The 27,936-nt window shown below is 43.1% G+C and overlaps 1 protein-coding gene across 1 annotated transcript; it reads left to right on the forward strand.

Annotated features, from left to right (window-relative positions):
• Positions 1-1,228: 1,228 nt before the first annotated feature.
• Positions 1,229-27,875, forward strand: LOC311007293 (gamma-aminobutyric acid receptor subunit rho-2-like; the record flags this gene model as incomplete). The annotated part of the gene is made up of 9 exons (XM_084000419.1): positions 1,229-1,350; positions 4,199-4,305; positions 14,584-14,651; positions 18,823-19,046; positions 19,193-19,275; positions 20,697-20,837; positions 25,868-26,020; positions 27,259-27,467; positions 27,561-27,875. The coding sequence occupies 9 exons, from the start codon at positions 1,229-1,231 to the stop codon at positions 27,873-27,875; spliced, it is 1,422 nt and encodes a 473-aa protein (XP_083856545.1).
• Between the last annotated feature and the right edge of the window lie 61 nt (positions 27,876-27,936).

The following is a 27,936-nucleotide window of genomic DNA, read 5'->3' on the forward strand; positions in this document are numbered from 1 at the left end:
GAGTTGTGCTTATTGAATGATCATGGAGGTCATGGAGTGTTGCAACTGCTCTGATGTGTTAGTTGAAGGCTAACACTGACTCCCTCCACTAAAAGCCAATGAGCTGTTGTGAGCGAAACTCCTCCATCACTGGATGCTCAGAATTAATCAGGCTGGACGTAGTCGTCTAGAAAACATGATTCTGACTCAATCATATCTTTTAATCTTTTCAGAGCAGAAACACTACACACACACACACACACACTGGTGGAGCAGAAGACAGTTCATCAGTATCCACAAAGACTAATGTGAGGAGACAGAGGCGACACCACTGTCATTCTTAACACTGTGATGGATGGAGGTTAAAGGTCAATCAAGTGGGAAGCCCCATGTAAACACGGCGGTATGAGAAGCCGTGTTTCCTCTGCAGTCAGCAGCTGCATCCTCACACTTCAGAAGAAGAGAGGATCCTTAATCCTTAAAAAAAAGAGTATTAATCCTAAATACAGTGAGTCTGAGGAGGATATTTGAACGTCTGCCCAGTCGGGTGAGATATTGCAATTCCACTGGTTTCTAATGCAATTTCACATCTTCCAAGAACATTTCTATCCAGACTCCAGGCAGATGTGAGGAGGAGCCCAGAGCGAGAAACATGAGGACATCCCAGACTTCAACTGAGGATGAGGATGAGGATGAGGATGCTCTGACTCTGTCCTCCACTGCACAGCATTATTATACATGAGATGAAATTATTTCACATTTTCCAATTTTCAAATGCGAATCACTTTGTGTAGATAATAATATCAAATCAAGTGATAGAGATAGAGAACCACTCAACTCTTTCATCACTGTATCCCCCCCCCTCCCTCCTCTTCCTCTGAGCCTGGCTCTAGTCAGGAGGGGCTTGTTCTTTGTGTGTTTGTGTGTTTGTTTGCTTGTTTGTTTTCTCTGCGCTGTGTGTGGTGGTGGTGGTGGTGCTGATGCTGTGCGCTCCTGAGCCAGAAAAAAAAAGCTCCTCTGGAGTCTGAAAACCAATCAGAGCGCTTATTGGACTTCACTACCCTGTCTCTCTCTGCTAAGCAGCCGGCGCACTTGTTCCCCACTAGTCCCCTCGGCTCGCCACGCGCACTCTTCCTCCTCCTGCCTCTCTGGAAGGAAGATGGTACCGTGCACAGCGCGTCCTGCACGCGGACCAAAGTCGTCACCGATCGACTCGCTGCGGGAATTTTGAAAAAAAGAACAACTCATCATGCCGGGTTACGCCAGGTTTCTGCTCCTGTTCTTGTGTTTGATACTGGTCGGGGAGTGCAGGAAGCACAGAAGTAGGAAAAAGCGATGGTCGGCGCCGGCGGAGACGCACAAGCTCGGCAGGTAAGTCTGGGATTGAACCCGTCTTCATTTCATTGTTATTACTTAGGGTGGTGAACTCTGACTTCCAGACTGGAACAAGCACAGGAGCTTTATTTCTAAGAACAGTAATGATTGACAGCAGACAGCGCAGGGGACGCTCAAGAGTCATGACGAGCTGAAAAAACAAAATGACACACTGAAGGAGAGAATTAGAAGCGACGCGGCGACTCCAGCAGCGTCATCCAGGTGCTCAACATCTGGACGCAGCCCCGCGCGCCTCTTACTCCAAAGCCCGTTTCAGTGTGAGGCTGAGGGAGCTGACAGTGATGCTCCGCGGGCTCTCTCTCTCTCTCTCTCTCTCATTCTCTGTGCCATCTCTGCAGAAACCCTAACGCATGTTGGCTCCTCACATTGCTACAGAGCTGCTGTTCTTTATGAGAGCTGCTGTTCTTTATGAGAGCTGCTGAGGGGAACATGAGAGAGTGAGGAGAGAAGGATTTGAAGCCTCTTGTCTGGTCTCATTTCCAGCCTCCTCCTCAGGTCTGTTGTCACAGCGCTGACTAAACTTGGACTCATTTTCAGTTTCAGTGCGGCTGCAAATGTGTTTCCATACTTCATAGTTTCCTCCTGTGATTGTTTTATCTCTAATATATTCATACTATATATAGTATATTCATAGAAGGTTGAGCATTCATTTGAAAAATGATGAAGGAGTAATCAAAGTTGTCCAAGTTGCTGATGTTGATTGATTAACTGATTAATTAAAGTCCAAAAAACAGCTGGCTGTGAAATGTTCTGCATGCAAATGTGCAGAACGACTGTCACGTATGGTTACAATCTTGGGACAAAGGAAATTCCTTCAGCCTGGAGGCATCTTTAATGCAACCTGTTCAGTGTTTGCTTTCACAAGGAGGTGCAAAGCAAAAAAAAAGAAAGAAAATACAAGACGTAAGGTGAATAAAAATGTAGGAGGCTCCACACAGCTTTGGGCTGCAGCTTATCTCCCTCACACTGTCCCCACCTTTCATTCTGTTAAGTGTGAAGTTAAAGTCTGGACCTCTTATATCATTTTCCTCGATGCTGAGAGAAATCAATTCCACAGTGCGTGTATCCAAAATCTGAGACGTCGCACTCCTCTGTGCCAGAGCTCACTGTCGTACTGTGATGATGTTCTGTCATCACCATGGACACACACACACACACACACACACACTGTAGGTTATGTTGAATCAATCGCACATCCTACTGCCAGAAATAGTCACGAAAGCACCAAACATGGATTAATCCGCCACTGAAAATAGTCCCCCCCCCCCCCCCCCCCAACTGTTGCAATATTTCCATCTGTGCCCATTTTGGAGCTTATAGCTGAATGATGAGCTGTTTTAAGTAAAGTGTTTTAAAGGTTTACTTATTCACTAGGAACAATGAGTTCAGCACAGTCCAGTCCAGCTCAGTATCTGAACAAACACTGTTTCACTGTTTCTATTGTTTCATTTAGCTGCTTCAGTAAACATGTAGCTCCTGTGCAGGAAGGAGAGAGGTGGAGAGCTGTTGATTGATTCAACTGTTGCTGTCTCACTGGAGATTTGGCATGTGTCAAGATGTCAACAACATGCAGGCTGATACAGAAAATGATGGGTGCAGATGTCTCCTCTAGGTCACATGATGCTGGTGTGCGTTTGCCCTGGAGGTTACATAGGTCACAATAAGTCCTTCAAATGAAATGACAACATCATTTGTCCATGTATATTCTGATCTCACACCCGCATAAAGAGGACTGCACGGTTTCTCAGCTGTTATGCAAAATATATAGTTAAAGATAAATCTGTGTGTTTGATTAGTGTTACGATAATATCCTAATAAATATAGGATGATGAAGAAGAGAAAAAAGCCCTGACACACAACAGCAACAGCAAGAAACAAATTTATACAATTAGAAGTAAAAAGCAAATCTTAAACCAACAAACACAACTTCAACGTCACCACCTCTGAACCTCAACTTGTAGTTGGATGTAACTCTGACCTCTTCTACAACAACTTCTCCACTTACAAAGTGAGCAGTACTGGATTCATCCACACTGTGAAGGTGGACCAGTCAGAAGACACGTGTTAGCAGCCAGCCTTTTTTTAAGGGTCATGGCAACTTAAAGAAATCAGGACACGGGTAATTACTGATGTATTTTAAGTCACAGGAATAAAAGGTGAAAATGTCTTAAGCTTGCCTGACTTCATCCATCTAACCAAAAGCCCACTTAAAAAGAACAAAGATTTTGGGACAAAGGAACCAGAGGTGCTGAGACGCTAATCCATTTCCAGGTTCAGGACTCAGTCCTGCAGCGCTCTGCTGGGAAGGTTGATAGCAGGTCAAGTATTTGCTTTCTCCCACACAGTTGCATTATATATAAATTCAGTACCAACTGGTTCTTGAGCCAATCACAAGTGAGGATCGGAGCCTCTGACTGTTTTCTGAGTGATCCAATAAAAACACATCAGATTTCAGGTAAACGTTCAGAGAAACTAAATCCTGTAAAGTTGGATGGTGGGTGGGACTTGATGCATGGCTGAGCGTGGTGACTGCTTCGTTGTGACATCACAAGTTACAGAAGTCCTGATGACTTGTTTTAAGACTAAATTTGTGAATTACAGACTGTGTGTATTTCTTTGTGGACTGAAGACATTGAACTTTACTTTTACACTGTATGTGACCTTTAACCCCAACCCTATTTTATTTGTCATAACAGGTGATGAAATAAAGACATAAGAAAGAACTGAGACACAAAAGGTTGACAGTAATAAAAAACCAAGATCAGAAAGAAAACTTTTCTGTAATTCTAAAATCTTCTCTCCCTGTCCACTCATCTATTGCCAGTCCGCTGTCAAAGAAGGTTGCGGATGGAACTAAAACCCGAAAGGTGAAGACCACCCACCTTCTACGTATCGATGAACATGACTTCACCATGAGGCCCGCCTTCGCAGGTAAGCACCCAGAGAGCTGCTTCTATTCAGTGATCATTGAGCAGATATTCACCCATTGTTCTTGACTCTTTATATCTGTATATATATCACACACTGACTGGATTAGACGTTCCAGCTCAGCAGTCCGCTGACACCGTCTCTGCCTCTCTCGCTGCGAACATCGGTGCTCACCCTCTGCTGAACCTAAGTGTGACTGTTAATACCTTTATGACTGGAAAAAGAAAGAAGCAGGTTTATTCTTCCCACCTGTCTCCTCCTTTCTCACACAGCTGCCAAACCTTTAAGAGGACAGAAATAGGTGACATGTTGAGCTTGCAGCTCCAAGCGGGAGCAAAAAAAAAAAAGGAGGAAACACAGGAATACTCAACGGGTTGTGTTCTAAATACAAACTGACAGAGAGCTGAGCAGAGGACCTGCAGCACCTTATAGAAAAAACAAAACAAAATGGGAAGATAGTCCTCTCTTCCCCTCCTGCTTCAGACTTATAGCTGCTAATGAGTCCAAATCTCTGCCAGATGTTTCAAAAACCGCTTTTTGTCAACTCTGATTGCTGTGCACTGACAGACATCAACCTAAGCAGTGTCTTCTGTGCCCTTGTTGTACACCCTGAATGTCAGGACAATACTACTGCTTCTGGGATTTGAGAAGGCAATTAAAAATAAGAAGCTTATTCCCGTTCTGTGGTATTTAGCATAAACAGGTCCCTGCATACGTAGAGGAGGAGGTGGTTGAGTTGAATGAAACCTCCCACAGTCAATTTCATGCTCCTCTGGGATGGCGGTTGCAGCCGCAGATGGGAGTGGGATCCCACGGAGAGTCACTTTTTTTTTTTTTGTCTCATGTCAGTATCTTCTTCTTCTTCTTCCTCTGCTGCTGAAGAAGAAGAAGAAGAAGAAGAAGAAGAAGAAGAAGAAGAAGAAGAAGAAGAAGAAGATGATCGTCTCAGTCAAAGATCTTCAAAAGCTGACGTGTGTGAGCGTCCTGCTGCTGCCTGTGAGGCTGTGCGTGCTCATTTGGCTGAGGAAAGAAGTGTGTGTGTGTGTGTGTGTGTGTGTGTGTGTGTGTGTGTGTGTGTGTGTGTGTGTGTGTGTGTGTGTGTGTGTGTGTGTGTGTGTGTGTGTGTGTGTGTGTGTGTGTGTGTGTGCAGCAGCTGCCTGCGGTTCCTCCAGGCTTCGATTGCAGTGTTACTAATGAAAGCCTCTTACGCAGCCACTTCCTGTTTGCTTGGTGGAACGATATGGAGAGTGATGCGCTTATGTGCCATCGGGGATCAGAGAGAAGATGGGAGCAAATTCTGTCACAAGTCACAATCAGACAAATCCTGACTGTGGAAAATTACATTGTCCAAAATAAAGTGCACACACCAAACTGATAACTCAAAGAGTTGTGTTTGGTCGAGACTCTTCTGCGGCTACATTATGGCTCAGAGAGCAACAGCAGCTCGGATTTAGCAGGTGGAGCTGGATGGTGGATGTTGATGAAGTTGTGTTTTCTAATTGGAGCACCTGGCTCTGCTCCCATTGGGTGGTCCCCCTGCTGCGGCCCTGACAAATCAAACGCATCCAGGAAGCTGAAGAGAATTACAGGGCGGATGTTTGGGTGGAGTATTTGAAACCATGTCAAGTTTGGATTTCCACGGGGAGCTCCACCTCCCTGTCTGCCTCAGGTTTATAGAGACGCTCAGTGAGAAGGACAGACCTGCCACGCATCAGTCACATTAGTCTTAAAGAGACGGCACCCCTGTGGATTCTGAAGAAAGCCTCCTTCGGATGGATGGTCTCGCCGGGATTTCTCCGGCCTCGGCATGCGCGGCGCGTAATGGACGGGCCGAGCTGTGTAATCTAGTCGGGGTGAAACGGGAGTGGATTTACAGCTGCTAATCCATGAACAGAGGAGCAGCTCCCTGTCAGTGTTGTGTCGTTCACCAGCGTTTCATTCAAAGAACAAATCTTTTGGGGGAACAAACTGAGCTGAATCACTTCCTGGGACGGTCCATTCTCCGCCCGCCAGAGGTGCAGGACAGTGGCTAAGCAGGCGGATGTTAGAGAGGCGTCCTATGGGCCCTCATATCAGCACATTAAGGAACGAAACCCCTTAAACCTCCCACTGCTGCTGCAGTAGCCCTGATGACTAAGCATGTATGCATGCATGTGCGTCATTTTGGGGACATGTGTAAATGGTAACGTCTGGCAGTGGTCTGTGATCTGGGCTGGGGAAGCCCCAGCCTGTAGCATCACCACTGCAGTCAGTCGTGAGTGAACAAACAGGGAAACACTCAGTGAGAGAGATCCAGGTCATTGGTTCACAGGAGGAATGTGGTTCATTCAACACAGCAAATAGAAAGATGGTCTGAGTTAAATGACATTGGTCAAGTAGAGCAGCCTAGATACTAGCTACAGTATATATTATATGCAGATGAACTCCTAAACATCTAACAAGACTGTGTACAGTGCCTCTCTCTCTCTCTCTCTCTCTCTCTCTCTCTCTCTCTCTCTCTCTCTCACACACACACACACACACACTAAGACAGTCGAGGATGTTTTCATATATGTATACGCCTTGAACAGGGCAGTAAACCACTCACCAGTGTCAGCACGGTCATTTTTCTGCTTCAGGCTTTGTGAACTTATAGTGAAGGCAAGGCAAGGCAAGGCAATTTTATTTGTATAGCCCGTTTTTACAAACAGTTTGTCTCAAAGGGCTTTACATGGCATCGTAGCAACATCCTCTGTCCTTAGACCCTCACATCCACTGAGGAAAAACTCCATGAAAACCCTTTTAACAGGGAAAAACAGGAGAAACCTCAGGGTGAGCAACAGAGGAGGGATCCCTCACCCAGGACGGACAGACGTGCAATAGATGTTGTTACAGACAAGAAAACAGTTTACAGTTTGTCACAGAATGTGCGGAATATGGAAATGTTAGCAGGGGTTGATGAGGGCAGTCTCTAGTGAGGGGAGGGGGGGGGGCAGGGAGAGCCGGTCAGCTCGATGGGAGGACTGGGTGGTAGACTGGACCATGGGAAGGGAGGGGAGGCCGGTCTAACAGCAGGGAAAAGGGTGGGAGGGGGGCGATGCAGGCGGCGGCTGGTGCAGAGAGATGGAGCTCCGGTGGATCTGCGGAAACACAGAGAGAGTGCGAGACACCAAGGCCAAACTACAAAGTACAACAGAAAATGACAGTTCAAAAATATACTGGTTTGTATTATTGGTACTTTAGAGAAAATACTTATCCACAGCAACACACACACACACACACACACACACACACACACACACACACAGAGAGAGAGAGAGAGAACAACAGAAACAAATAGGAAGAGAACAAAATATGAGTGAGTTGTTTGTGGGTTATGATGCACGGAGAAACCTGCTGTAGGAAACATGTGGCGGAGCTTCAGACAGTGTTAGATGCCCTCTTGTCTGTAACAACATCTATTGCACGTCTGTCCGTCCTGGGTGAGGGATCCCTCCTCTGTTGCTCACCCTGAGGTTTCTCCTGTTTTTCCCTGTTAAAAGGGTTTTCCATGGAGTTTTTCCTCAGTGGATGTGAGGGTCTAAGGACAGAGGATGTTGCTACGATGCCATGTAAAGTCCTTTGAGACAAACTGTTTGTAAAAACGGGCTATACAAATAAAATTGCCTTGCCTCGCCTTGCCTTGCCTTGCCTTGCCTTGCCTCACTGTGAAGGGGCAGTAGGCTACATGTTCAGTAATTCATTCACTGAGTGCTCACAGTGAACCCTGAGTTCCCTCTGGTCCCACTCCTGTCATCAAGTCAAAGTAGGAAACAATACTCCAGCTAGCTTCTCACCTCAATGTCTCATTTCTCACAAACTCCTGTTTTTTCTAAACACATCTGTGGAAATGACACAAAGAAAATGGGATCCCTCGAAGCATGACTGAGGAAATGAGATTTCTGACTAACAACAGCTGTAATCTTGCTTTCTGAAATTCTGTGAATTTCAGAAAGCTGAGCAATTTACAGTGAATTCATGTTTCATGATCACCTGTGGTGTGAATGAAGAGGATCAGAGTTATCAAATTATGTGAATTTGAAAAAAACAAGTTGAATCACTGAGCAATTGAACATTCAAAACACTCAGAGATTCCTCACATTGTGTAACTTCTCCTGTTATCTATTCATGAAAATTGATTATTTCATTCAAAAGTATGTTTTTCATTACAGATGGAAATGTGAGCTAAATCTGGTGCAACCATCTCTTCATTTTTTTCTGCAAATGATTAATGTAATTGTAAACTGTCCCTTAATAAACTAATAAACTAAACTAAACTAAACTCATTAATCAGTCATCCCCCCATCAACAAAGTGAAGTGTTCCTTTCAGCTCTCAATGAGCCGTTCATATCATTCATATCTCCATGGAGCGGGTAAGCTCGGTGCTGCTGCCATGTGGTGTCTCCATGTTTTTACGTTCAGTGGCAGCGTGACGGTAGGAAACCACGGAAACTCAGCGGAGACACCGGAGCTGTCGGCTCAGGTGGAGGTGGCGTCTGTGAAAAGTCACCGTGGTAACGCAGTGAGGAGGAATGGAGCGTTACACTGATGCTGCATTCACCTGCAGTCGGGCAGACGGCCGTCGCTAACAAACCAGATGTCATTTTAGTCACAGAAGTCCAGAGAAAGACGGTAAAACGCGGGTCAGGTAAACAATACCACATCGCCATGACAACATATTGTCACGTGTATTGTTTTGCCTCGTGCTGACAGACCACTTGTTTACATAGAGGCTTGTTTATGCCGTTACGTGCAGCGGCTGTCGTCCGTCTGCCGTCTGCCCAATTTCACCTGAATGCAGCATGAAAAGTACGATTGAGTTGCTTGTGATATACAACCACAACGCTAGATGGGAGGAATTCCTACACACCTTTAACAAAGAAAAAGTTAGACTGCACACATAATGCGTTTATTCACATTAACTACAATCTTTCACTGACCTTGACCGTAGTGGTTTTGTTGCCTACCTAGCCACAGATGGGATGCAAACTCATTGAAAACTGTGGTAGTGACAGTGGAGTGCACTGCACACCCACCATCCATCCCAACCACTTTCCTCCGAGTCAGCAGCTGTTAATCTAAAAAACATTTTCCGCTGTGTTAGAGAGGTTCGAAAGTGTCATGAAAAAAGCAAAAAATGTGTGTCCATGTGGACAATTACATTTTTGTGGTTATTTCCTAAACTGATGTTGTTCCACATTGATGTTTAAGAGGTGTTACTGTTCTGTTCTGCTCTGTTTTCTGTTGGGCACCTGTCACACAGAACTTCACTGAATCAATAAAATCATTATTTTATCCCAGTTATGAAAATAAATCTGCAACAAACACTTGTATATAACCATAGAGTATATATGTTAAATGCTACTTCAACAGCTGAACCAGTACTAGCACAGAGAGAAAATGTTCCAGTTGTCAGCCCATACTGCAGAATGACAGCCAGACTCACATGTAGCCTGCATGTGTCAGACTCGCCCCAATGACATACATGTATAGGAGACATATGTAAAAGTTTAATTTTGCTACAGGGCTTGAGTCTGGATGTGTTCTGTAAAGAGTGTGATCTTAGGGAAACAGCTAACTTGCAAAAAAAGAAAAATGTACCAACAACATTTTATTTTGATATCTTTGGACAGACACAGTGACAACAAGCCAGGCTAACTGTTTCCCCCTGCAGAGCATGTCAAACCCCAGCCTGCACCCTATTTTACTGCTGTCTTGTGTTTTATTTGAAGTTTTGATCTACAAGATGTCTTTCTGGGGTTTACCTCCAAAAAACAGAAATATGTAGTTTTATATCTCTCGCAGGCATGAGACTCTCGTAATCACTTGTCAATCAGTCAATCGAAGGAAAGGAGGCTCTGAGTCTTCAGAATGGCTTATTATTTTCTTAGTAATAATATAAAAATACAACAGATTGCAGGTGTACACTCAGATAATTCTGCAAGGTTGGATGATGGGTGGGACTTGGGGGTGTGACTGTAAGCAGTAACTGTTTTCTTGTGACATCACAAAGTTACAGAAGTCCTGATAACTTCTTTCAAGGCTGAGTGTCTGAGGCTGTGTGCATTTCTCTATGGACTGAAGCTTTTGTACTTTTACAGTATTTAAATAAAACCTATAGCTGCTTTATAATCAAAAAATATATACAGATTTTCTTTTTCATTAGATATGAGACCTTTAATGCGCAGGCAGAGGTGACATGTCTGAAAGAAACTTTCTACCAAAACTCAGCAAACTGCCTCATCCCCCATTCGACTAGTTCAGACTTTAAACTTTTATGTCCCTGAACCCTTGCTGGCACACATCAAAATAAAAGTCCCTCCTCAACACCCATAGATTAATGATCATTACACAGCTTGTGTAGTGTAAATTCTTTAATTATAGACAATATGAAATTTCATCCATAGGGAGAATTTAAAGTCATACAGAGTCACTGAAATAATTAGCCTGATAAAAAATTCAGCTGCCGGATGACCACCCTCACATGGCTCAAAAAAAAAACATTTCCTTTTATGTCATGGCATAAATGCATATGGATTATGTGCTTTTGTTTTCTCTCCCATAATTCCACTTTAAAGACTAAGACGTGGTACGAAGTGAAGCTGTCAATACTGCTCAGGCTGCACAGGCCCATTAACAGGCTGTAGTGCATTTGAACCGTGCTCCTCTGTGCTGTATGTTGGTGCTCCTACAGTAGTTGTGGCGTTCTTGTTTAATGTTAGTGGATGGGTGGGTGAGACTCTCCCTTCATGCCCTATTTGAAAGCAGCCCACATAGAAGTGCGACTGCGGGCTACAAGACCCAACCCGAATGATGAAGTGGAGCGTCTCTGTGACGCATCCATGGGTCTCATCTGATAATCAGTGACGTAGAATAATTTGCTGATGTTCAAAAGCCCAAAATAGCAAAAAAAAAAAAGAAAAAGGAAATCTTCTCGCAAAACCACACGCAGGACATTTCATCTGTGAGCTACTGTCCCGTCTGAATGCATAACCCTCGCTTTTTCAGCCTCCGTTTTTGTACTGCAGTACAGCACAAGCTTACAATATCCTGTAGGGAACATACACTGCTATGTTCATCTATTATAGGTCTCCTCGCTCTCGTGTCTTTGCAGTGCAGTTCAGCCGTGATGGGGCTCCGGGCCGTGGCCTCGTGTGACTTGGAGCTGCGGAGATGGAGAGAAAAATCCCACACGATTCCACCTTTGATGGAGGCTTTTGTTATTTCTCCTCAGCAGGTGTCTGGTGTCACGTCCGTTGCCCTGGTGTCACCGGGAGCTCATGCTTTACTGAGTCTGGCACGTGACGTGTGGCATATGGTGTGAGAAAGAGTAGAGAGGTCTCGCTGCTAACAGCTGTGAGTTCAAATCCCCTCTTCCAGGTAGCAGCTTTGCCGTGCCACTGGTTATGTAAGGCTGGCACTATTACTGCTGCTCAGATTAAAAATACTACAGCGGCCAATGTGACTTTAATACACGAATAACAGAAGGGTGTGTGAATTTGTTTTGCTATTCATGATAGGGCTACAGGATACTCCTCCAAATCTCAAGAGGGCCTTTCAATCAGCTAGACACATCTTCAAATACGAAGGTGTTATGATTTGTTTATCAAATGAGTATACCGTGTGGATATTGTTATCTTTTGGGCTCTGTGTCAATGACTGCATCAAAACTGGCTTCTTATTTAAAGGGATACTTCACCCAAAATCGATAATTCACCAATTTTCTACTCACCGTCATGCCAAGGAAGGGTTTGGAGAACTTTCGGAGTCATCAAAACGCTTTTGGGGGGTTCGGCTAGCAACGGATTTTCATATAATGGCGGCGGATAGTGCTCACTTTTCAATCGTCCAAAACACACACTACTGTATGAAACAGCGAAATGCCACCATACTCCAAAAGTGTTTTGATAACTCTGAAAGTAGAAGTAGAAAATTGGTGAATTATTGATTTTGGGTGAAGTATCCCTGTAACGCCCGCCAGTGTAATAATGCCCACAAACGTGATAAACCACAAACGTTATAAAAATATGCAGCTTTTAATGTTATAATCCTGCAAACGTAATACATTTTCCACAAACGTAATAGCCGCTGCCTACTACAAAGGTAACACGCGATTTCCCACAAATGTAATAACTATTACGTTTGCAGAGATTTATTACGTTTGTGGGGAAGTGAAAATCTTCAATTTTCAATGTTGTAATAAAATGTAATAACGCAATGAATAATGGTCGTTGTGTTGGTTGTTGTTTGATTGTTGTTGTTGTTTACCTAATAGCCTACTGACCAGCAGCTTTCCTGTTTCTGTACATTTTTGTCATCTGGTTTATGACACGAGAGAGAGAGAGTGGAGGTGGGCTCTCCGTGATGGTGGAGCGGAGAGTCAGCAGCTGGATTTTGCACGGTCAGTAGGCTATTAGTAGATATAAACAACAACAATCAAACAACAACCAACACAACGACCAGGGCGTTACAATCCCTTTAAATAAAAATCAAATATGTCTTCACTAATATATTTATTTCATTATTAAAAACTGACTGAATACTGGACTTACATTCAGTTGGACAGAAACACAAGGGTAGGGTAGGGTAGTGCTGTTCCTTGACTTCCTTTCTTTGTCTTGTGTTTCCTTCCCTGTTGATTGTCTACTCCACCCTCATGTGTTTTACCTGTATTCAGCACAGAGAGTATAGACTGTAAGTCATGTTTGTTACTACATGCACTGATTTGCACCAATTCCCTTTTTGCCTTCATACCAACAATCCCTCAAATGTTACACGAATAAGCAGCTGGATCTCAACATACAGTATTCACCTCAATTACCAGGAGATGATACAGCAGTGTTGTGTTCACTTCTTGTTTCTGCTGAAAGCAAATGTCCCATAAAATCAGTAAAAAAAAATTAAAAGATTGAGGCAGAGTGAAGAAGGAAAAATTTTCACTTCCCTTTATTTGCACACATCACAGCACACTCAGTCTTTTTGCGCTCTGTGTTTATTTGCCCCCTAACCACCAATTTATCACCCTCACGAAAAGCTGTAACTTGGTAGCAATGGATGTGCCATTGGTTGTGTGTGCAGTGTCTGTGACAGCTCAGACTCCGCACTTCCTTCTCTTCATCTTCCATACATTGATGAATTGGAGAAATAATGTCTGTGTCTCACTTTTTGTGTGGCTTCAGTCAACCCATGTCTGTTGTACATTAAAATATACTGACATGCTCATATCCTGTGTCATAAGTCCCATTAAACTCTACCACAGAGATGAGAAATATCTTGTGCATTATGTTGACCTTTCATCCCAAGGAGTCCAGGTGTACAGAAAAGAAAACTGAATTTGAGCCCACTCTGGGTCATAAAATTAGTGTAATAACTCATCAGACGTTGTAGGCCAAACTTTGCGCAAAATTCTATTTTTGAGTAAAGTTTCAAGTGTGTTTTTTTTTTTTTCCACATTGGATAACGCAGGCGCACGGATTATACGTCAGCCTGTACACGATTCATCAGCCACTGATATTGGATCCGTCATCCGTCATTCAAACGTCTGAGACACGCACACACACACGGAGCTCGGGCTCGCCCCAAGCTTTGAATATCCCGCCCGCTCGATAACGACCAATCAAATTCGTTTTCCTTACTCGGGTAAACTCGTGTTGCAGCTCGTGAACAACTCGGCGCGACAAACAGGACAAACGGCCATTTCTGTACACCTTTAAAAGGGAAAGCTATTGAAAAGATAAATGAGCTTACTGTATGTTTGGTTTGGTTTGGTTTGGCTTGGTTAACTGAAACCCCTTGGTTTAGAAATTGACTATAATGATGAATAAAAGAAACTAACATTCCCTGTGAGTCATTTTGACCTGTTATTGATGTAACTGGGCCATTATTAGGATATATCTTTAATGGATGATGAATAGATGGATAGTTACCCAGTCAATCTATGTAAGCCTCAGCTTAAAGGAATAAGACATAATGTGGGGTTGTGTAATTTGACCTTTTGCTGGGACATGGTTAGTATACTCAGTGCTTCCATATGTGGAATCAATGATGGAAAACGTCAGAGTGTTGAATCTTTACAGGTAGCACTGTAGTTTAGGATCTTAAGGCTTGGTTTCAGCTTTGCGTTATGATGGAATTACAAAAGAACCTGAAATGATCATGTTTGTATCATGTTGGATCAAACTACACTCACCAGATATTAAAACAGTGTCACAGATATGAATGAATAGATAACTCTAATCTGCTGAACTGCTCTGAACCTGCAGGTCCTGCTGTCCCCGTTGGAGTGGATGTTCAGGTGGAGAGCTTGGACAGCATATCAGAGGTCGACATGGTGAGTGACTACAACATGCCAAATTTTCACATCATGTACCTCTATTACATACATCATATATACAGTACCAGGACACACCTTCTCATTCAATGGTTTTTCTTTAATATCTACATTGTAGATTCATACTGAAGACATTACAACCATGAAGGAACACATAGACACAAAAGTATTAATTCATATAAAAGTGTTATCTGTCACCTGACCTAACCCCAAATGAGATGGTTTGGCATGAGTTGGACCAAGTGAAGGGACAACAACTGCTCAGCACCTCTGGCACTTCCTTTAAGACTATTGACAAATAGGAGTTAGAATAGACTCGATGTAGACCTCGCCACTCATCATCATTTAACATAACATTAGCTATTACATTTATAGTAATAATATTTTTTTGATATAAAATGTCATTGTTGCTGTTATTCCAGTGGATTATGGGGAATACTGGTAGCAGCTTTAACTGGTGAGTCCATCACACATTCAGCTTTCAGGCATGATGCTGCCTGATTTAACAAATGAAAGTGCTTCAGCACATGGGGAAGAAGCTCCAGTCAGACACAGCAGTTAATGGGGCTTTACAGGAACATCCTTCATGAACAGCATGAGAATCCACACACGAGTGCCACAGTGAGGAAGGCTGTGTAGCACTTGTCTCCATTAGATCCGAGCCCAAAACATAGGGCCGGATTTACTAAGATCCCAGATAGCGGGCGCTATATTGTTTGCGGCCGCTATAATATTGCGAGTTTGGTTAGTGCACGCAAAACAGGTGATCTACTAAGAGTAACCCGCTAAATGAAAACACGTGCAAACCGCAATATGTAAATGAGGGTTTTGCGCGTGGTAATCGTTTCCGCCATGGAGAGAGTGGACAGAGAGCTGGATGGACGAAGGGACAGAATGACATTTGATGATGATCTCTCGCGCTCTGTTTAGATAAATAAACACAAATCGCTACAGGGCCCAACTCGTCATATACTGATGAACGGGCAGCAGCTGCAGCGACAATCACGCACCTATAATATGTGTGTGCCGCCCATGATCCAGTGGATTAATAGAGAGCTCAGGTGGGACACACGGATCTAAACGCTCTGACCATGGACCAGAGGGATCAAAGACGGGTGAAGGCAGCGGTGACGTGTCTCAGTCCGGGACCGGGACTGAGAGACGGAGCTGAGCAGCCAGGTGAGAGGAGAGGAAAGGAGAGGAGAGGAGCGCACTGCAGGACAGACGTGCCCCGTGCGTAACGGCGCGTAAAAGACTTTTAACACGGCTGAAAAACTGTTACAGAATTACCCAGACGTGAGGAAATGCAGAGATGTAAGATCATGGGGCTCTGACAGGTATCAAATCAATAAACGCATGTGTACGTTTTGGCAAAGTTGTATCAGTTAGTACATGGTTTTCAGACGTGGTGAATAAAGACGCAAAAACAGCCACCGCAATCTCTTCCTGGTTTGGTAAATCACATTGCACGCGCTAAATAAATCGATTTGCATCTACTCCTCCCAGTATTCTGCACGTTCTGGCTGAAACGCCCATATTTACATATTCATCAAGGCAAACACGCTAAATGGATCGCACGTGCTATTTTGCCCATTTGAGAGACGCAATCCTCGGTGCGTCCGGTTAGTAGTTCAGGTTCCACATGTGTTTGCGCGTGGAATCACGTTTGCACACGTTTTAATACACGCAAACCTTTAGTAAATCCGGCCCATAGAGTACTAAATAATGCGTAATAATAAACGTGCATCACTGCTGCCACTGGCATTTGAAGGATTATGTCCTTTTTTGAAACGACAGATGATTGGATCCTGTTAGTTGTAGTCATTAAGCCGTTTTCAGTCGGATACTCAGAATGAGATTATGAAAGCTCGGTGGTAGGGGCTGTTTATTTTACTCAAAGTCAGACTAAATGCACGTTGAGTAATGTAATTAAATCAACCTTCTGTTCTGGAACCATAAATTGGATCCAAAACTGTCATCGTCATATTGTGTAAGCGCCTGTTTGCAAGGACGACCAAGGATTACACTTCATTCTGAGGTTTTGCGTATTTATTTGTGTTGGAGCAGAAGGAGGGGCGATGGGGGCTGGGGTAAAAAAAAAAAAAAATTCTAAATGACAGCTGTTTTTAATGATGTCATATTACAAAGCGTGAGGATGTTTAACAGTTACACAGCGAATAATCTTTCACAAAAAATATTTTTCTATGTATTTTTCTTCCACGAAGAGTCCAAAACCAGACACATCTGTCTGTCTGTCAGGCCCAGTGACAGCTGACAGAAGACATGAATGACTTGTATCACAAGAGGTCACAAAAAGTAATTCATCGTAAAAGAAAAATAACACATTTTCAGGAATAACAGGAAATCAGTTATTCTAATAATATATAATATAATAGTCTAATGCCATATGAAAGAAAAAAATCTTGCTGGATACATGGCTTGACTGACTAATGATCAATTAATTTCACCACTGATCTGAGACCAGATTCTACTAAAAGTTTTATTCACACAGTCAGTTGTAGCAATGTGCACTCAAAGATTTACATCATCACCATCAAATATACACAACATCTGTTTTATTTCATAACTATTATGTATTTTAAATGCCTGAGACAAACAATATTAACAGACTTATGAGTGCAAAATAAAAAATGAAAAAAACTAAACAGTCATCAGGGGAATAAAGTTTGTTCTGTGTTGTTTTGTGTTCAGGTATTACACATTTATATAGCCTACAGTGTGTTTTCGAAAAGGTGAGTATGTGGGCATGGCAAAGCCTAACCCCAAATCTCAAAAATGCTGACAGCCCTTATGAAATATTTGCAACCCTTATTGTTTTTTTATTTTATTCAAATTATTATTATTTTTTTAACACCAAAGTCATCCCACTTGCAATAGCATCCTACAGGCTGGGAACTATAGAATTTGCAGCAGCAGGACATTGTATTAAGAAAACATGTCGCCCAGTGCAACAGAGTGACTTCTTCTGTTTAATAATGTGTGGACAATAATGAAGATTATCTATCAGGCCTTGGATACACACACACACACACACACACACAATACCTGTCAGTAACACACTTGTACTTCAATGACAAAATTCAATAAGGAAAATGTAGAATAGATTTAGCAGATAGTTCCTTTAAAGCCTGTCCATGTACGTTTTGGCAACATGGTCACACAGATACATGAGGCTGTAGATTCTTTTTTTTTTTTTTAATTGAGTGTTTTATTTATAGTGTATCATGTTATTTTTGTGGGGGGTTTTTTTATTGCAAATGAGTTCCGCTTTACATTTTGGAGCAATGAGGACATGAATAGTAAATGCTCACCTAAAATTATTGACCAAAGGCCACTGGTCATACAACACTGAGAGCGTTTGTATCAACAAAACAGTGAGTGTTGTGAACAGAATAGGTTTTATTGTTTTAAAATATTCAAGTCCAGGAAATCAAACTAGTGCAGGCATTACACTTCCCACCCCTCCTTCCCCCTCCCTCCCAGCCTTCTGCACCATCTGAGCTGATTTTGAAATCATCTGCTCTTTAACTTATTAGTCAGCTACACCACCTCTTTTAATTTAGGTCAGCATTTATTTTCACTTACTCTAAATACGATACATCTTCAAGGGATGCATCAATGTATTTGTAGCTATGAATAGCCTAAGATCAAAATGTTCAAGTACACACCACTTGAAATCACCTCTCATTAGTAGATTTATATTACATTACAGTTATTACTCATCTGAGGGATTCAGGCATGCCCCTGAACTCTTCTTATGCAACATCAAAGGTACTTTTGTGGTGAGTGCCAGGAGTACAATGTGTTGCCGCAGCCATTATTCTGAACTGATCTGGTCTTATGTAATGCCACGAGGAGAATGGGGATAGAGGATGATCTCCTGTGGCAGGGAGTGGGGCAGACAACGCAGGCCCACTCCGGCCTGCGTAGCAACAGGGGGGAAGGAGGAGGGTGAGAAATCGAGAGCAGCGTTGTTTTGCCACCGACTGTGCTTAGTCAACATATGTTCACCACTTCTGTTGACCATCGATGTTTAGTTATAAACAATCCATATAATCCAGCGGTGTAATCCCACGGGGGGGATGTAATAAACCAGGTTCAGAGTCCTTGTGGTGTGACTTAATCCAGTGACTGTTTCTGTCTCCCTCAGGACTTCACCATGACCCTGTATCTGAGGCACTACTGGAAGGACGAGAGGCTGGCCTTCCCCAGCACCACCAACAAGAGCATGACCTTCGACGGGCGGCTGGTGAAGAAGATCTGGGTACCTGACGTCTTCTTTGTCCACTCCAAGAGGTCCTTTATCCACGACACCACCACCGACAACATCATGCTGCGGGTCTTCCCAGATGGTCATGTCCTCTACAGCCTGAGGTGAGGACAGTAACACACACATATACACACGCACACACACGCATCTGCCTCCATAGGCTTTTAACACACCAACTGAATGAGACTTGGCAGGCCCTGGTGTAGCGTCTGCAAAGCCGGTGAGATTTACTCTGGCTTTAATTCCCCAGGGTTACAGTTACCGCTGCATGTAACATGGATTTCAGCCGTTTCCCTTTGGACTCGCAGACGTGCACACTGGAGCTGGAGAGCTGTAAGTATTCACGTGCCTCCGCTCTTTTTGCTCAAAAGACTTTTCAGATATTTTGCTCCTAATTATGAAAGGCCCGAAACAATTTAGCAGCGTGCTGCCTGAAGCAGCACCACACTGACAAGAAATGCTAAACTGTGATTTATTAGTGGGGAAGTTGGTGCAGAACAACAGTGTTATTCCATTAGGATTTCATATCAGTGGGACTCTGATTTGATAGCACTGGTTACCGGAAATTAGAAAATGGTTGTTTTATTTACCTTGACTGCAGAGAGTTTAATCCAACAACTTAATGTTAGAAGGTTTCTCTTTACAGTCTGTCTGTCTTAGAGGTAGATGTCATCGTGCTATAGTGCTACTGTCTTCATCTTTACCTGTAATATCAGTGCAATCTACATTTCCGCTGCACAAACACCCTAAGTATCACTATGTAGTATTTAAAGTGATGTTTCTCAGACAGTAGTTAGCAGCTGGCCGTCATTGATTCACCTTTTATTTGATAATCAACAATGTTGACATTGTGTCTGATGCATATCCCTTGAGTTTATTACTGAACATTTATGTCACTTTTTTGATACAGATTTTATCAACTGAAAAGATTAGTTTTACTTTTTAAGCTCAGTTAAAAGAATAGTTCACCCAAAATTCAAATTTCACTCATTATCTACTCACCCTCATGTGGACTAAGGGCTGGGAGAAGTTTCAGAGTCCTCCGTGGCTTCTCTGAGTTACAGGGGGTCTCGGCGTAGCAGTGCATGTCCATATAACGGTTGCAAATGGATACCAACTGTCTTCGTAACAAAAAGACACACCAAAAAACATCCAAATACCTCCATGCTGCTCGTATGTAATGTCCGTCTTGTATTGAAGCCCCGAAATGCTAAATTGTTCCGAAAAAAATTAAATAAGTCTATAACAAACAATCATCATATGGACATGCAGTGCTGCACGGACCCCCCCACTCAGAGAAGCCACGGAGGACTCTGAAACTTCTCCCAGCCCTTAGTCCACATGAGGGTGAGTAGATAATGAGTGAAATTTCAATTTTGAGTGAACTATCCCTTTAAGTTACAGCACTGATGAGACATCCTCATTTACTCATTAGATATGGAATGACAAAAGATTTTTCTAATGGAGGGTAAAAAAAAATGACATGGAATGAATTAATAAATGAACAATTGGTGTTTATTTAGGCATTGCTGCAATTATTTAGTACTTATTGCTACATGTGTTGCCTGCATTGCCTTAACTTCAGTCCTTATTTATCTAACCTGATGACATTTTTTTGTCTTCCATGTTTTGATCTTCAATATGATCAAACCAATTCAGTCAGTCCATGAAAGAATTCCACTCTGATACCCAGCCCTGTCTCTGATACTGACTCTGACTCAGCTGTACATGAACTGATGCTTTCCGTCCATCAGATGCGTACACGGACGAGGACCTGATGCTGTACTGGAAAAGCGGCGATGAGTCTCTGAGCACCGACGACAGGATTTCTCTGTCACAGTTTCTCATCCAGAAGTTTCACACTACCTCTAGGCTGGCTTTCTACAGCAGCACAGGTACAGCAGCAACACTCAGGCTGAGCTGAGTCTTATATAGAGACTTTCTTTAAGGCTGAATTGCTCAGTGAAAAATTACAGTCCCCAATTTCAATGTGTGGTATGGAGTCATTTGCTTAATTCATTAATATAAATTGAAATAGAAATAACCTTAATGTTAATGCTATCTTGGGGTCTTGTTCTGTGGCGGGGTCAAAATCTACTTTTAATATTAAAGGCCTTATATATTTTTAATACAACCTGTTCTCTGTGCAGGTAATGCCTATTTTTCATAGCGTGTGTTTGCATTGTACCGAGATATTTATTTCCCCTATAATTATTAGGCATAGGGAAATGTGAAACCCAACAGAACTGACTAGGAAAAATATCTTTGATGGTTTATGGAAGGCAACTGATGTCTGTTTTGTTCACAATGGCAAAAATGAAAATGTAGGTGGTGTTATGAGACCACACAAGAGAGCAAGTGAAACATTTGGTGATGTGTTTGTATTGCCTGTTCCGTTCTTTTGTGCTTCAAGGGGAACTAACAGCTTTATTATACAACACAATCTCCTGGGACCTCCACTCCTTAAAGATGATAGCAGTGCAATGCTACACCCGTAATGCAGAGTTTGGAAATTCTCCACTTTTGCTGAAATCACGAGTGTGGCACCATTTCACTTTTTCTGGAGAAAATAATGAAAGAGTGGCTGAGCAGACAATGATGCCAACAATACACAGCCACTCACAACCTTAGCGCTCATTTCCACCGCTAACATAAAGACACGACAAAGGAAAAGGACACATGAAAGAAGTTAACCACCCATGACACCAAGCAGCATTGTTGAAACCTTTCTTCATCCCTCCTCCACAAGGCAGTGTAAAGAAATAGCTGAAGCAATTGGCAACTTCACTGCAGCCAACGTACAGCTGTTTTCTGTGAAAACGAGGGATTTAGACAGTTATTCACAGTGCTGGAGCCAAAATACACAAAAGTGTTCCAAGTTCATTATCTTTAATTGTCGGTGCAAGCTATTTTTAGAACAGCGGAGCAGAGCCGTGAGCTGCTCAGAGCTACGCTACGGAGGCTCATTGGATTTCTTGGTTTCCCTCAACAAAACTAATCAAATACACAATCCAACAACTCCACGCTATGAGATAATAACGGAACGTTACGAGACAGAGTTGTTTTCGAGGTAAATTCATGCAAAACCGCTGATGCGCGTTCCCATCTGGGGTAGTTTTTTGACAAGCTGTCTCTGCATTTGCCTCGAAAACAACTCTGTCTCATAACGTTCCGTTCTTATCTCATAACTTGGTGAATGTGCAGGTCACAACTTGTCCACCAGACAGTTTTAGAGTTGTTGGATTGTGTATTTGATGAGTTTGATGAGGGAAACCAAGAAATCCCATTAGCCTCCGTAGCGTAGCTCTGAGCAGCTCACGGCTCTGCTCCACCGTTCTAAAAATAGCTTGCACCAACAATTAAAGGTAACGAACCTACCCCTAAAACGATAGGGATTATGACAATGGACCAATTTGCCAAAATGTTGAACTATCCCTTTAACCGTCTTTGGTTCCCCATGACACAGGTGGCCTCGCTGCTCAGAGCTCTATCACAACAACAAGCTCTATTTGTGAGAGGCTGCTATAGCTGCAGAACCTCTTGCAAACTCCTGTTTGGATCACACATGGAGACAATGTTGCAGAAGTGTTTAAAGTGGCTTTAAGGGAGTGGGAGTTGGACAGCAGGCCGTGTCGCAACACTGCTGTGACTGAAGACCTGGCCCCTACAAAACGTGTTCAGCACACACTGTCTGTAACCACCCAGACACCTGTCAGGCCAGGTGCAAAGAGCGATAGGTGTCTTCCACAGGAGCTCTGCAGCCTTTACACTGCTGGCAGCGGCGCAGACTTTTCTGTGCTACAGACACAAACTCATCACGGATGTTAGAACAGGCTCTTCTATGCTATAGACCGGGCTGATGTTTTGGAGCAACAGGCGGCCGCTACGGCTGCTTTTATCAGCCCCAGAGTTGACAGTATCGACAGCTGTCTGGGGATGAAATGCCCACCGAGCGCCACAGTTGAAAGCATTCTTGATTTCCTAGATTTCTAACACCTCAGTGAGCTGATGTGTTGAGTTCAGTCACTGTTCAGTCACTGTTCAGTCACTGTTGGCCCTGCACTAAAAGCAGCCTTGTTGACAGTGTTTTTGAAGCAAGCTGATTGATCAAGTGTTCAGCACATTTGTTTTGTTGACCCAGTGTTGGATCAGTTGGAAAATAACTACTATACAGAATTGAGTATTTATTTTGTTCTACTCTTATTTTTATTATTATGAGTATATTTGTGAAGTGTTGTGAAGCAGACTTACACACAAGGGCAGCCACTGTTTGTGTACTCATATACTGCAAATTGTATGTAGCCTATGTATGTGTCTTTGTTAAACTCAATATCCAAATGACCCAAACTTGAACTTGTCTCTGACTCAAGAAGTTTAAAGCCGAGTTGATTCAGTCTCTAACTTTTCTTGTGTCTGTGTGAATACATGAATTATTTTTTCTTTCTTTTTAATGCTTTGAACCCAACCCAGGTAACCCTCCTTTTTTTCTTGTTTGTTAGTGGAGCCTCTGCTGCCTGAGTGACAAGTTAATATTATTGTTCAGGCAGCTGCAAACAGCCTCAACTTTTATATATGATTTTTTTCCCCCCATCTGTGGTGTTGAATCCGAAATGCAGATGGTTTGGTGTCATGATTATTGGTTAGAAGTTTTTCCCCAAGAACAACAGCAACTGACAGACATCTTAAGATGTGAAGCACAAGTACAGAAAACAAATGAAATGATGGTCGAATTCCATTTAGCTGCTTCACCTTCAAAGCCCCTGTTTTGTGTAATGGCTCCTTGGCACAGAGCCACATTTAACCTTATTACTAACTAACACATGTGCTTTTGTTGTCATGGGTTTAATAAGAAACATGTGGATTACAACAGACTTTCATTGCCATGGTTACTATGATAACCATTGTAACTATGTTCAGGAAAAGATCGTGATCTTAGTTAAAATAACTACAAACTCAACATCAGACATTGTTTGGGGTCATGGTTTTATTTTTTTTATATATTTTTTTTGGCGTTTTTGCCTTTATTTGATAGTACATAGTGAGATAGACAGGAAAGGGGGAGGCAGAGAGAGGGGGAATGACATGCAGGAAAGGTCTGCCCAACGTGGGATTTGAACCGGGGACGCCTGCGTTGAGGACTGTAGCCTCTACATGGGGCGGCCGCCTTAACCACTGCGCCACGCACCGCCCCGGGTCATGGTTCTATTAATAGTGACATTTCATGGTCAGGGATAATAGAAACATAGCTGTGACTTTCACATGGAGGTTGAACACCACCCTGCTGTTTCATATTCCCGTCGTTCTTTATACTAGATCACTGCACCTTTTCCTTTGCTCCTGTCATCATTACTCCAACTAATGATGTAATATTGGTCCTAACGATCTGCTGCACAAATGATCTAGGCAGGCATGGGCAAACCATTCCTCAAAAGGCAGTTTGTCTGCAGGTTTTTGTTCCAACCAACAGTTTGACCAATCAACTTTCTGAAGACTGAGATCAGTTGATTAAAGGGATACTTCACCCAAAATCGATAATTCACCAATCATCTACTCACTGTCATGCCAAGGAAGGGTTTGGAGAAGGAGAACTTTCAGAGTCATCAAAACTCTTTTGGAGTTCCAGGGGGGGTCAGATTTTCATACAGTATAATGGCGGCGGATGGTGCTCACTTTTGAATCATCCAAAACACACACTATGAAACATCCAGATACCTCCATACTGCTCGTCTGTACTGACCCAAGTGTCCTGAAGCCGCCACATGAAAAAGTTGTTCGGTCTAAATTAATTTGATCTCTGTTTTTATCCTTGTTGTAGCAGCAGCTCTATGCGAGTGAGCACTATCCGCCGCCATTATATGAAAATCCGTTGCTAGCCGGACCCCCTTGCCTGATCTTAGGGCTCTTTTTTTTTCTTTCTTTTTTTTACAGGAGGACACTCCCTAATAGAATTAAATCACTTGATTTGATTGATTTGACATACCCGTGAGGACCAGGCTGTGGTAGGAGGCTGTGGTGTGAGCTCTAATGCTACGTCTATTCAATAAGTGCACAGAGATCAGGTATAAACAAGTGCACTGAAGGTGCACTCACAAGTTTTGGTTAGATATGTTAGGGTGTTAGGAGAAGAGGTGCACCCCTGCTCTGATAACATTCAGTAGCCTGTTCCACTATCACAATAGTCTGGACTGAGACTGTCTTGTGCACAGGGATGGTGATACCAGACAGTCCCCCCCCCCCCCCTGGAGGAACACAGAGAATAAGGCTGTATGATTGAGTCCATCTATATGGGAGCAGACCCAGAAGTCACTCTGAAGTCAAACATTAGTGACTTAAATTTGATTTGTGTGGAGGTCGATGAGCAGTGGAGTGGCATGTGCCCTTTTGGGCAGATGGGAGACGAGACGTCCTGCCTCACTCTAAGGCTAAGCCCCTCTGTATGGGTTTCACTGTGCAGTAGATTCTTAACTGAATAATTTCATTTGAAGTCTGCAGGAACCTATCTTAGGTTACTCACTGCTTAACAATGACAACAGTTATCATAGAAAATAGAGCCACCAAAGGGAATGGCGTCCTGTTCGACTATTAGGATGAACACTGTATAGAAAGAAAAACTGAAATTTTCCTCCAGTTTGAAACTCACTGCGGCTGAAAAAACACACCACTAGCTACGTTTTTATATCTTCACATTCACATTGTTATTCAGCCGTTTTTCTACCTTGTGCTGCTTTGTTGTCATAGATCTTCATAATGACCTCCTTTCTGTTTAGCCACTGCTTTTTTTATTCATTGGTTTGTTTGGTCTGGTTTTTCATGCCCTCCAGATTCCTGTCATCCCTGTGTGGATTAGTTGGTATTTTCACCCCAGCTCTGTGTTTATCGTGGCACTTTAGTACATCATTATCTTTTACTCCTTCCTTGTCTCCAGGCTGGTACAACCGTCTGTACATCAACTTCACTCTACGGCGTCACATCTTCTTCTTCTTGCTGCAGACCTACTTCCCCGCCACTCTGATGGTCATGTTGTCCTGGGTGTCTTTCTGGATTGACCGCAGGGCCGTCCCTGCCAGAGTCTCTTTAGGTAAGAGGACATGCGACGCAGCGACTATGTTGTGTGTTCAGTTTTTATAGTGCGTCTGAAAGCACATTACAGTGACCTGGGAGACCTGACAGCGTAACCCAGTTAGCACAGACAGGAGCACCCTGTAGGGAATCGTACTGTTAAGGGATAGTTCAGTGTTGTGGGAAATTTGCACATTTGCTTTCTCTAAGATGAAAAGATCATTATAATTGGGACTCAGACACTTAAATAGGTGCTGTTTGGTTTGAAAACAAAAAATCAGAGACCTTTGGAAACAATGACGTAGACACACTCCTCCCCTCCTGATTGGTCTGACCAGCCTCGACTGCCGGTGGGGAATACAACATGTCACATGAATTACAAGTGTTGCTGACCTTGTTTTCTTTGCTAGCAGCTGTTTCTACCTTTGCTATTTCTCATTCATTGTATTTTCTGCAATTAAGCGACCTCAGACTGGCTAATCTGCTTCCTGTTTACGCCAGCATGCCACACACATGCCCAGTTTATGGTTTTCAGACTCCTGTGGTGACTGGGCACAAGGGAAACAAATGATCTCAGTAGCTTTTGTGTCAGTTAAGTGGATAAATAAACTTTCACAAAGAAAGTTTTTCTCTTGTTTCTACACAGATTGATCAAAGACTTGAGATCACCCGTTTAATAATTAAGTGTTAGAGGTATTCAATATGTGTTCATTCTCTTTCGACCAAAGACCCTGTACTTAAACACAGTAATTAATATACAGTACTGTTATCAGTACTCTAATCTTACACTAAGATAAAACACCAATTGTATTGTATTTCCTAAAATGCAGGTAGACAAAAACTGTAAAGTAGCAACATTTAAGTTCCTTTTTGCTGCATTGATGCGAATAAACCACACAGATGTTGAGGTAGCGGTGTGTATGAGAGCTCTGCTTCACATGCTGACACAAGATGTGTTTTGCTGACAGAGGGAATAGATTGTAACCTTTTGGTCAGGACATACGCTCATGTGGAGCTTTGCTGCACTACCAATATCACTAGCTTCATTTTGTTGTATATTTCCTGACCCACAGCAGCCAGAGCAGTCTAGACATTGCAACAAAGAGATCTGGTGTGAAGCCAGAGGGGCACAGCTCAAAAGATGTTGTCTGTCTGGGAAAAGTTTGAATCAGACAGAGCAAAGTCCTGATATTAGTTCTGAGCCTCTTTTTCACCAGCGTGCTAACCTGCTGAAGTTGTATTTTCTCTGTGTTTCAGGTATAACCACGGTGCTCACCATGTCCACCATCATCACTGGAGTCAACGCCTCCATGCCCAGGGTCTCCTACATCAAAGCTGTGGATATTTACCTCTGGGTCAGTTTTGTCTTCGTGTTCCTGTCTGTGCTTGAATACGCCGCCGTCAACTACCTGACCACAGTGAGGGACGGTAAAGAGCGGAAGCTCCGGGAAAAAGCCAGGGAGCAGGTACAGGCACCTTTTCAGCAATGGCACGTTTCCACATGATGTCTCTAACTTTTTAGTTAGCCTTCACTCACTCACTTTCTTTTTTCCCCTAAGTCCCAGGCCATCCCCTGCACCTGTGGCATGTCGCATGCCAGGACCATGATGCTGGATGGGACATATAGCGAGGCGGACGCCAACAGCTTGGCAGGGTACACCAGAGCCTCCATGATGGCCGAGGATGCTTCAGAAAAACAGGAGCGAATGGTGGTGCATCTCTCCCTGGACAACGAGTCCACGGGGACAAAGAAAAAGGGCATTCGCGGCTTCCGGATCATCCAGAACACCCACGCCATCGACACCTACTCTCGCATGATCTTCCCTGGTGCCTACATCCTGTTTAACCTGATCTACTGGTGTGTGTACTGCTGAGTATGTGGATACTGTTTGAGCCTAAACTGTAGCACTGAAAGGGGAAAAAAATAAACTGAAG

This window comes from Trachurus trachurus (genome assembly GCF_905171665.1).
Source record: "Trachurus trachurus genome assembly, chromosome: 24".
NCBI classification, from domain to species: domain Eukaryota; kingdom Metazoa; phylum Chordata; class Actinopteri; order Carangiformes; family Carangidae; genus Trachurus; species Trachurus trachurus.